Below are 12,797 nucleotides of genomic sequence, written 5' to 3'. Positions count from 1 at the left end.
TCAGAATGGGAAAAACGTCTACATCAGATTAAAAAGAATGAAAAAAATCTATTTAAAAGGGAACTAAAAAGTTAAATAAGAGGAGTATTGTGGAATGTGTAAGATAATGTGCATCAAAGGCAGCCCAGTGATAAGCAGGAGTCATTCCATTGTTTCAGGGAATGACGGCAGTGGGCAGTCCGAGCATGAATGGAATTCACTGGATGCAGTCCAGGCCTGGGTAAGGAGGTTAAAATAGCATAATTGTTAGCTGCTCCTTTCCCTTTTTCTTCTGCCTTGAAATTTCCATTCCACATGTGCATCAGAGTCATCAGCAGGAATTCTGCAGCAGTAAAGTGATGGCGCAGCACCCGAGCTACACAGCACAGCTCTTGGCCCATATTCTCAAGAATGTTGAAGTTATGAGGTGCTGATGTTGGAGAGCTGACTCTGGTTGACTACGTTGCTCAACTGCAGCTCCTGTTGACCTGATGTGTTGACATTGCCTTGGTAACAGTTTCAACAATCTATTTTTACGCCAGCCCAGATGAATGCATGACAGGAGTGGGATAGTTTGATCAAAAGGATGCAGCAAGGACCAAGAAGTATGCACTGTGGAAGGAGTGTGCACACACACCAGTTTAAACAGATATAGCTGAGGTATTTAGGGAATTCTGATTAAAAATTATTAGAGTTTTGTATAAAACAAAACCATAGCTTTAAATCGGATTGCAAATTTATTCAAGTACTTTTTCCATTTCTATGCAATAAATTTTTACCTGCGCCAAAGAGGCAATATTTTTACCTTTATTTTTTGTTTGTTTGTTAGCAGGTTTAAATCAAAAGTACTCTATACATTTTGACAACATATTAACCAAAGATAGACCTTGTGCCATGAAAGATTCCATAGAATTGAGGAGAAAATCAAGATCACTATACTGATTCTGGATCAGTTTAAAAAATATAAAGATCCCTCACTCGCATCATTGGCCAAATATCAAAAATGTATATCTTGGTTTGTAATCGACCAATTTTAATGAAATTTGAATCAGTTATTATGGGTTAGTTCCTCAATTACTCCACAAGTTTTATCTAGATCAGATCCAGAATGCGTATTTTATTGCAATTTTTTTCTAAAAAATATGGGTGCCCATACATTTGGACCTACTGTATAGTTATTAATGAGGATTAAAAAATTAAAAAAAAATTCAAACGTTTAAACTGAACGATGGTACCATGATCAGGATCACTGATCCAGATAACTGCCAATATCTGGTAAAGAGGAGATTTGGTGCTATAGTGGAGGTTTGCGCCCTCTGAGTTCTATCGTTTGGTTCATAAAATCAGGTTTCAATGATCCATGTAAGTTATAGTTTTATATACAGTTTGTCTCCTACTATCAGAACATCAAATTATCTGCTTTTCATTCCAGTGTGCTAATAGCTGCAACATGCCATTAGCATACCTAAGCTGTCACCAACATCTTAAACAGTAATCTTTATCATGCATATCCCTTCTTTCTGAGAATATTTTTTTTTTTTTCCAATCTACTAATAGAGTGTTGAAGTATGTGTAATTGTTTTTGGTCAGTGTGTGTTTGCATGTGTGAGGCACATTGAGACAGCATGGATCCTGAGTGATGGAGGGGAAAGTGAAGAAGAGCAGAATGTGAGAAGAGCTGCAAGATCACGTCATTGTGGAAGCATTTGGGAAAGGCTCACATGAACACACACACGAATACAGATGCAAGCACGCACACACACGCACAGCTATTGGTTTGTTTTTATTCACCGGTTTTAAGGCAAATAGCAGAGCAATGTGTTACATAAAACTAAATACAGTACAAATCTTCAATAGGCCATTACGTGTGTGTAGCAGAGTGTGCGTTGTGGGCGCGTGTTTATATGTGCGAGCAAGGATTTGCACTAAATTACAACAAGGTGAAAGTCTAAAACAGGCGCTGATTGCATAGTTGCAAAAAAGAGAGCATGATGTCACCTGCAGCTTAAACTTAAAGTCTGCAACACTTCACCAAGCCCAGAGGTGATGTCAGATATTTTGTAGCTCATATCCTCTGACCTTTGTAGTCTCTTGGTACTGGTTGGGGCGAGGTTCATGTGTGTCCTTGTGTGTGTTTGTGTATCTACAGGCCAGGGTGAGAGCATCGAGGCCACTGGCGCCAGATGTGATGACCGCAGAAGTCTGGACCTAAAAATAGAGCTCTGTTCTCAGCAGCATGAAACAGAGGAGAGAAGGAAGGGAGGAAGAGAGGGAGGGAGGGAGGGAGGGGGAATGGGTAGAGAGACCAAGAGACATGGTGAAGGTTTAAGGCGAGTGATGGAGGGATGGCAAAGGAGGCGAGGTCATTGAGAATGCTGTGTCAGTGCTCCCCAGAGATGGTGAGATCACCTCCTAATGGCAGCACTGGCTCCTTCTCAATGAAATCATTGATCTGCAGGAGCTCCCCATGGCGTAATGGAGAGGGGTCAGATGGAGGAGGAGGCCGAGGGGAAAGGGGCAGGATGGAGGTTAAGAAACAAATGAGAAAGCCAGTGATGGACAAGATGAAGAAGTGAGGGAAATTGCAAGAAGTGGAGAAGTTCAACAGAAAGTTTGCAACCTTTGACCTACACTGTGGTTACAGACACACTTGGAGGCAGAAAAACATCACACAAGCACTGTTTAAACAGCTTCATCAATCAGGCCAACACAACGGTTGTGGTCTATATTCTAAGGAGGTAATATTTCCATCTGCATTTTTTAATTGATTTTTTTGTTTTTGTTTGCAGGATTACATCAAATGTGTGACCAAATTTGAACCAAAAATAGACCTTAAGCCATGGAAGATTCCATTAAACTTTGGAGGGGATCCGAGTCAATATACTGATTCTGGATCAGTTTCAAACATTCAAAAAAATCCCTCTTTTGCATTATTGGCAACATTTCTAAATTTGATATCTTGGTTTGTAATAGACGGATGTTTATGAAATTTGACTCAGTTATGTCAGGTTGGTTCTTCAAATACCCGACAATGTTTTATATGAATCGGATCTGAATTGCGCATCTCATTCTCGTGTTTATACGGATTGAAAGTTGTGCCAAAACAATGCAGATGTTAATAATATGACTTTCTACGGAAACACCCAAATATGGCCGAAATCAGAGTGACTTCATATCATGGGGAACAGCATGAAAACCAGGAAAAATATTGTCATAAAAGTAATCACTGTATTCCTTGTCTGGTGAAGAAACACAAGAAACACTTCTTAACAAAACTTATCTGCTCTGGTGGCATGTTTACGTTTTTCTGCGGGACCCCAAATCCCACAATGCAATGTGCAAAACTTTTCTAAAATTAAAGTAACATGGCCATTTAACAAACTGATTGTTTAGGATGGAACCAACAATAAGTTTTCGACACGCAATTTCCACCTTTGTGAATAAATTATCCCACTTTTTAGAACAAATATTTATTGATCTACCAGGCCTATACTATTTCTTGATCTGTTTCCTCGGGCAGCTTTAAATTAACGTGATTTTACGATTTAGCGCAATTTTTTGGGTGCCGATTTTAATAAATGATTCTGCTTCCCAGTATCAATTTTTTTTTTTTTTCACATTTTTGTGGGCGACCACTGGGTGGCAGTAATTCACCAACAAGTGAGTGAAAACACCAGGAAGACTTGGAAGAAGAGTTGCAGCAGCTGAGATTTCCCTTTAGCAAACAAACCAACAAACATGATTAAACCTGTACCTGTAAGATTTAAATCAAAAGTATGGACACACTTTTGATCGATTCTATGGCGAACGGATTTAGACATGACCAAAGCTGCATTAAGCTCTGCTCCAGACAAGTAGCGTATTGTGTAACATGCTCATCTTGTTCGTCACCATCTGGACATAAAGCTAGAGCAAGCAAGATAAGACACCCTGCAGCAGACCAACGGACCATGGATGGTATATTGGATAAACGGTAATGAAGCCAGTCAAGATGACTACGTAAGTTACTGTATGTCAGATGAGGCAGACCCAACCCTATCCATCATAGCCCCGCTACACGCACACCTCCTCCATGCCAAAAGATTGACCATCAGCATTTCTAATAAGTTCAAATTTACCAATTTTAGATGGGACAAAATGTGTTATATTTAATTATATTTTATCCTTGCTATCCACTCCTTTTCTTGGAAAGATGGTGGCTGCTGTGTCACGGAGCAAATCAGCTGTATGCCACGGTGTGCACATCAGCTGCAGCTTGTGAAATTAAGCTCTTATTCTTAGTATTTTAACACTGTTCAACGTAAAGCCATAGTTTGATCCACTACAGAGTAAATAACAAGTATAACATTGATGACAGATGATGACGACTAATGTGCGCTCATCATTTCTGAATGTAAGAAGTTAATAAAATCAGGCTTTCCACACAAACATACATTATTCTGTCATTAGTATGAGGGGAAAAATAATAATGAAAAATATTTTTACTGTGGCTCAGACAGAAAAATGAGGCTGATCTTCACACAAAAAAATGGTGATATCGACACTGTAGAATCACAATACTTGTAAAATCAAAACTGCGATTTAGATCAAATTGGCAATAAAGAATCGGGATTAAAATTGAATCAGGACAAAAGGGTATCGTCCCAGGCCTACTTTAATTGTATGTATTTTAGTCATATTAATGCACAAGTTTACAGCATTCAAAAATGAAATGAATGAACAAACACATTTGTACTTATTTGTACTTGTAGAAACTTAATGAACGTTCTGCTCTCTGCAGGTACAGGATGAAATGTGAGCACAAACACACAAAATGGGGAGAATTACATCATCTCCTCAATAGCTCACTTCTCTCTATTTTGTCTCGTTCTTTTTCACACACGCACCCTCAAAAATGGCCTCATCCGCGTGCATGCACAACTTCATGTGCACATATTCAATCATGCACGCACACGCACACACACACACACCTACACACAGAGACCTCCTTATGTAGCTCACTGGAATGTCTCAGTGAACGGCTGCATTGTAATGCTCGGCGTCCCGTGATTACCTCACCTCTCTCTTCAGCTTCTCTCTAAAGCCTTCACACACTTTACGACGGATTCTACCGTGCACACTGAATTCTAACTGCAACCTCAGGTCTAAAACCATTATCTTAAATGTACCTGTCAATACATGTATAGGCTCTCGTGCACGCTCATGCACCCCCACCCCTCCCGTTCTATAACAGCACAGCAGAATGACACATTGCTGAGTTGACCTTTGTACCTTTCGCCTGTACAGTCACACCCAAACCTGATCTCATCTGGGCTGCGGGGCACACGGCAGCTGCTGTGTGTGTGTGTGTGTGTGTGCGTGTAGCATGTGAGAGAAAGAGAGAGCCTGGGAGAAAAAAAATAGGAGGGAGGCACCTTTCATCTCCTAATGCCTTTCATCAGTGTGTCACCACCATGTCTCATCTTGTGGATTTTTGCACTGAGCTGGTAGATTGACAGTGTCGAGGTCAATCTGTTAACCTGGAACAGCAAAACTAGTACAAAATATGGGAATCACTATATATATAGATTTATTAACTATGATCTGAAAAAAAACTCAATTTTAAGATAGAAACTTCACTGTGGGATACATTTTGTCACTTCAGTGTAACAATACATGAACTGGTGAAACAGGTGCACTTTTAGATCAGGAGTGTAACGATATGCTAATAGGCCTAAATTACTATGCTACGCACTGAGGTTATTATGCAAATACAAGCCAATAAAAAAACTTAGATATTGAGCAAGATTGGTGCTTCTGTAAAGATTTGACATGTCATAGAAGTGGGTTGAATATAACAAGCTTAAACTGTCATTTTATGGATTAGGTTTTAAAGTGTAAAAAGTACACCCTAAAACCACTTTTTTCTGCAGAATACATATAGGACTAGGTATGAAGTGATGTAGTTTATTGATCCTAGTCCCACTCTTCACATTTAAGTATTTCAATTTAGCGTTTTTAGTTGTAAAATGTAAGTGAATGCCCTCTACAGGTCGACTATTGCAATTCAATTTTGCTATTGGCAGAGATTATGAGATTAGATCAATGACGTCTTTTTGGAACGGTGATGTCACTAAGTGCCACTGTTGGCCCCGACCCTCGTTTAAATGATGGGAGGGGGGACTGGTTTCCTCCTCTCACAGCCCTTAGTGAGCATTGATTGAGAGCTCCATGTGGAACTGTGCAGCGCTGTGGGGGTGGGGCTGCTGTAACTGGGCGTGTCTTAACTACTCTAGGAGCAACGCTCATAATCAAGGCATTTTTATAGAGACAGGTCAGCAAAAACCTGGGAGTGTCCTTACACTTAAGATTCAGGTGAGTTGTGTGTAACGATCTTTGTTGGTCCAGATATGGTGTTTTTTCTAACTTCATAGGGACAACAGTTGTAGGCAGGGTGAATTCATCCAGTATTCAGTGTCAGCAGGTCACAGTAAGGAGCACAATAATGGCAACACATACCAACAATATGGTGTAAACTATTTACTGATGTCCCAATTGATTAATGATTAAGTAAACCCTAGATGCCCACTCAATGTTGAGAAGTATTAAGATTACTGTATATCAAGCCTTTGATATTAACTTAGTCCACTTAAAAATATAAAAATTAGTTATATGGTCACGCTTGATAGAATGCTTTAAAAGGGTAACCGATTCATTTTTGTGCAGGTTTAGCTTCTGCTGACTGTGCAGAACTCTGGACACGTGCTGCCCTCTAGGCCGCATTGACTGGGGGTCGTAATCTCAACACAAGCCTTCGCACTTCAACTAGGTCTCATTTTCTTCTGACTCTCCCTTTATCTCACCGACGCAGTCGTGTGACGTCTCTGTAATCCAGCGTAAAACATTGACAGATGGTTCTGGGAAAGATTAGAAGCAGTTTTACAGACTAGATTGCTGCAGTAGACTTTTGCCCACACTTATTTCCTCTTTCATGACCCGCCTCTATTGCTAAGCTCTTCTAATGCATTATTTTTGTTGTCGTTTCAAGTCCTACATTCTATTGGTCAGGTTGCAGTTACGTGTGCTATAATTAAACCCATCTTTTTTTTTTTTTTTTTTTTTTACATCTTTTGAAATTATCACCCACCTCTTGTTTTAATTCACGAGCACATCTGACACAGTTCCCGTTTCCCAAATCACACTTTTCTCATTTTAGCCCTCGTTCCATTCCACCTCTGCATTTTCCTTTCCTAAAACTAGATCATAAGGTCCAGATGCCAACAGCTAAACGTTTCCCCCTGGCAGGCCTATATTAGAGCTTGCCGTGACGCATGGCAGAGCTATGCAGCTGGCAGCGTACACCACCTTGCTGCACACTAGCAAGGCAGCACTTAGTCTTTGGCTGGTCCTGGTGCTGGTGCTTTGCAGATTGGTGGGAAACACACAAAGTTAAGACCCACTGGGGAGGCAGCTGGGTCTCAACGAGTGATTCCTTCAAAGTATGCATAAAAACACATTATATCTGAGCTATGAAAAGGGCAACAAACATCAGTCCAAGATTAGATTTGGTGAGAACACTGAGCAACCCCCCCAGGGAGAGACTCGTAGTTCACACCACAGCACCAACCAACACAATCTCACAACTACAGTCACCAACTACTCAGTCTTTATACAAATCTAAAATCCAACAGTGCAGCAGTCACTCACTATCTGGTTATTGTTTAATTAATAAAAAACTTTGAGCCTGTTTGGACGCACAATGCTAGAAATACTGTAATTTGGTCTTGTGCATTGACAAAGTTAATTTTATTAATCTATTGAATCACATGGGTCACATTTAAGGCACAGGGCCCAATTTTAGAAGTTTAAAGCATCCAATTTCACCCAGAGAAAACATCAATTATTGTGTAAATTAACAAATAATTCAGTTTTAGATATCTCAGCTCGTCCTAATACACAAAGTCAATGAAGTTCCACAATATTGGTAGGGCTCACAGTTTTCCCATGCTTATATCACATGACTGCAGTTATTTTTCATCTCAAATAGTTCAAGTTTCAAGGTTTTTTATTCAGCACAATCAAAAAAACACGCACTTCCCTTTACTTGAAGCAGTGTGCTGGATCAAAAAAGGTCCAAGGTTGGAAGTATTATATATAAGGTATAATACTTCCATACAATATTATGGGTACCCTGATGTTTGTATGATCATATATATAAAATTATATCTTAAGAATGTTTATATTTATAAATTGGTACAAAAAGTATTTAAATATACATAGTCTATTTTTCTATAGATATATATTTGTAAATAGTAGTGTATATATTTTTGTATATATTTATATAGTGTATATAGTTAGCACACATGACAATTGTAATTATATGCAAGACAAATGACCACTCGCCTACACTGAAATGTATCATGTGACCACCCTGCCCAATCGTGTACACTATAAAAACAGGTGTGCCGGAAAGTTACTACCCATGTCTGATGAAGGGCGGTCAGCCCGAAACGTCACGTCTTTTGGTGTTTTATTAACAACTGAATTTGGGAGCAAACTATGCAGTGGTGCGGACCTTCGTTTCTTCATAGCTACTCAAGGTTTTTTATTGTCATATTTTATGATTCCATAAAAAACCAAATGTATTTCTCGGGGCCAGCATCATACAACAAAAGAAACTAAAACATAGTGCAATACAGTGCCGGGTAATGACTCTGATTAGGTGCACTTTAGGAATGTGCAGCTAAACAAGTCCACTATTTAAACACGACTATAAAAACTGCACCATAAAAAGCTGTAAAAGCAAACTCAGGATATATTCCTCTAATTACTCATTTCATCCCATTTATGGAGCCCTTTCAGTCCCCGTCTGATCCTCCTCCCCGCCACCCTTCAGCCCTCACCTGATTTGCAGTAAAGGTATGTGTGGTCTGCACGTGAGGCTGAAAATAAGTCGTCAGTCATACATGAAGTCATTGCGGCAAATATTAGCATCGTAAATCAAGGGTGTAGTAGAGAGGGGGAGGGAGAAAGAAGCTTACAGGTTTCAACTTGAAACTAAGGATTAAAAAATGGCAGTGGGAGGAAGCCTAATCAGTTTAATTTATTACAAGCATTAAACCATCGTTTAAAAAGACGCAAGTAGACAAAGTTATGTGACAAGTGCAACCATAAAATGACTGACTTGTGCTTTTTGACAATAAATACATTCTAAATGTCATCATGAACACGTGCATGCATACCTGCAGTAGCTTAAAGACAAAAAAAAGCAACACTTGACTGAGTCCTTGGCCTCCATAAATGTCACTTTGTATCAACTGAAACACATGAGGCTCCACTAAGTTTAAGCAAGAATGTGTACAATGTTTCTTCTATTGTATTAATCACAGACGAACAAAAAAAATATATTTTGTGTGTCAGTGAGCAGTACCAGGTTGTGGAACAGTTTGAGTGTGAAAATAAGAAAATGTCTGAATGTAAAGTAATTTAAACAAATACATAAAATGTATCTTGTCAAATCGTGTGTTAAAGAGAAAAAATTATAAACAGGTGTGTACGGTATATACTTATGTATGTGTGTGTGTGTATGGACAGATGAACGTATAGTGGAATACATAAATGTATATTATAAGAAGATTAAAGTATAGAAATAAAATATAGCACTAGATATTACAAGGGGTAAAACAAAATAAGTTTATACTTCTTTTCAAACATGTACAGGCTTCACTAGCAGGATTGTGTAACCATTTATACTCTCTTTGTTTTGTTTAATTTGTATTTTTTTAATTTCTTAATCATTGTTATTATTGTTATCTTTACTAATTTCTCATTGGAGTAAATACACCGCTGTTTGTGTTCATGTTCAAAATAAAAAAATAAAAAAATCAAATAATACATTCATTTAAAAAAATTATTTCTGAATCATTCGAGCAGTTCTTGCAAAAGTCCCTCAGATGATGTCACTCATTTAAATACCGTACATGCATGTCAACATGAACATACATGTACAACACCCTCTCTCTGGCCAATCACAACAATGCACAAACGTCATGTATTTTTTCCCCTATGGCTGCTACAGTTCCAATGACCCCGATAATAATGCAACACAAACAACACGCATCGCCATTGGCTGAGCCTTATCGAGCCAGAGCATTCTCTGCCACTGTTGTCGTGGAAACAGCAGAAAAGCCAGGACGGAAATGGAAGAATTTCTCCTTTTTGTGGATTCTGAAGACAGAGTGCAGGAGTGAGACTGATGGAGAGGAGACGGATGCTGACGGGGGTTCTTAGTTATTATCCTAGTGATGGTTCATCAGTTAATCCCAAAATGACAGAGGGCGTGCAAGCGTGTGCGCCTGTGTGGTTTGTTTGAAGATGTGTACGTTACATCTGCATGACAGGGAATAGTGATGGAGCCTGGGTTGCTTTCAGGCAATCCTCAGCATCCATGAATGACTCATGAAAAAGTGCTAATCCTCCAGCGGATGTGTGGAACTGTGAGGAGGAGGAGGAGAATGGGGGGGGGGGTATGCAGGAAAAAAGGAATAGATTTGCCTGTGCAGCACGCTGCAGATTACACTCTACTTTCTTCACTTAGATTCTTAAGCCTCTGCAGTTTCCTTTAAAACCCTGCAGCCACCATAGCTGAGAAATCAGAGCTGGGGTCAATTACATTTATAAATTACAATTACGCCTTCAATTATCCATGTTCAATTACAACTCAGTTATGATTACGTTGACCGGTATTCTCTCCAATTACAATTAAAATTACATGTATTATTTTTTTCCCCTGAAACTTAATTACAAATATGTTCTCAATTACTAATATTCATTTACAATTAATAACAATTACTGAGCCTACCCTACTGTCCCATAAAACTTAACCTTCCTCTTTTGTTAGCTTTCTAATAGCATCTCTTATGATAAGGTTTCAGTTTTGACCCATCAGCTGTAAAATACACAAAAAAAGACGTTATCTATCGTTTGTTTCTTATCTCTTGGTTACCTTGTTAGGCTTCCTTATCTAGGATCTTGGTTTTGATATTTTTGCTGTGGGCGTCTGAGCCTTTTTTTGGGTCAGACTCAGTATACCCCTCAATTTTTAAATGATATGATGTGAATGAATGATCCTCAAGAGAACAAACAGGAAAACTTGATATGAAACATATTTTAATAATTGTGAACTACTAATGTGTAAGCCCTAGAACTGTTACGTGGATCCCAACTTCTGCATTGAATTAAATTTAAATTTATATATGTTTTTTTCAGGTTTGGAGTCAATTACAATTGTAATCTCATAATAAAAAAATGAATAAAAATAATATTGCGTAATTGATAATTAATTACAATGATGGCGTAATTATAATTGGAAAATTATGTTGCTGTGTGTAATTGTGATTGAATTGCAACCGAGTTCAGATAATTGACTTTGTAATTGTTATTGGCAAGGAAATTGTCTAAAAACTGTCATTTACATTTAATTGAATGCAAACCGAATAGTAGTGTATATAGTGTTAGATTATTTAAAATATGTTCCATATCAAGTTTTTCCACTACCTCTCACTTCTCTTCAGGATCATTTTACCATTTTTTAAAAAAAACAAAATACATCTAGGGTTTACTAACAGAAACAAGAATAAGACGCACACTCCAAAAATATGAATACCTATATTTTCAATGATTATGAATCCTAACAAGGAAACCAAGAAATGAGCAACACATTAGATGATAGATCATATTTTTTAGTGTATTTTACAGATGATTTAAGACGTAATTATTATAAGAGATGTTAACAGAAAGCTAACACAAGAGGAAGGTTAAGTTTTTGGGATTATTTATTTCAGACTCCGTAATTGTGTTTAATTGTAATTGAAGTTTGGTAATTGAGAACATAATTGTAATTGACTTTCAGGGGAAAATAATAATTTTGATTTTAATTTTAAGTGGAAAAATGCTCGTAATCGTAATCATAATTGAGTTGTGATTGAACATGGATAATTGGTGCAATTGTAATTGGAAAATGTAATTGACCCCAACCCTGATTGTTATTATGGAATGTTAATGTCAATAACAATTAGAATGTCAATTATCTGAACTCAATCACAATTCAATTATGATTACAACAGCAACATTACAATTATAATTGATCCCAACCCTGGCTGATATATTATTAACTAAACAAGGCTATTAATTATAAGTCTTTGCATTGTTATTGTAAGCTATTACAAAACATGAAATACAGTAAATAAAGCTGGGATATTTGAACTTAAGTTGTTGCATTATTGTGGTTTGAAAATGACTCCAGGAATGCCTAAGTATGACTTTTCCTTGGAAGGTGCATTTGTACCTCCTCCTCTCCATCCTGCCTTCACACGTGCACGTGAACCTGACACCAACAAGCCAAAATACTGAGGTGCTATTAAGAAATGAGGAACAAGCAGCGATATGTGACTGAGGGAACTGGAGCTCGGCAGTGACACCTGCTGCTTAAACAGTGGAACGACAACAATGCACCTGCTTATTGGACGACAAAAGGTCCATCCATTCATCACTGTGCAGGCGCGCGCACACACGCACACACGCACACACGCACACACGCACACACGCACACAGAGAGACGCACCAGTGAGCAGGGAGACTTTGTGGAAGGTGCCCTCCAGCTTTCCCATCAGGATGTGGACAAAGCCATCTTTGGACAGTTGTCCTGCCTCTTTGGAACTCTGGTCATAAACCACTACTTCCTGTTTCCGGCCCAGCTCCATCTGAACAGGAAAAGAAACAACAAACAAGAGCAGGAGGTTTATTTATTGAAAGCTGTAAAAGCAAATGTGAAAAAGATC

General features: G+C 38.4%; 1 protein-coding gene across 3 annotated transcripts in view; it reads right to left on the bottom strand.

The window, feature by feature from the left end:
• The window catches only part of dusp8a (dual specificity phosphatase 8a), a 59,807-nt gene that overhangs the window by 21,796 nt on the left and 25,214 nt on the right, over positions 1 to 12,797 (bottom strand). For all 3 annotated transcript variants that reach the window (XM_028448442.1, XM_028448443.1, XM_028448444.1), the window contains exon 3: positions 12,581 to 12,719. In XM_028448442.1, coding sequence (XP_028304243.1) covers positions 12,581 to 12,719 — 139 coding nt within the window. The remainder of the gene's footprint in view (positions 1 to 12,580; positions 12,720 to 12,797) is intronic.

Source organism: Gouania willdenowi, chromosome 6 (assembly GCF_900634775.1).
Source record: "Gouania willdenowi chromosome 6, fGouWil2.1, whole genome shotgun sequence".
In the NCBI taxonomy this organism is placed as follows: domain Eukaryota; kingdom Metazoa; phylum Chordata; class Actinopteri; order Blenniiformes; family Gobiesocidae; genus Gouania; species Gouania willdenowi.
Note: the sequence above shows the minus strand (reverse complement) of the source record. Positions and strands in the feature narration are given on the sequence as shown.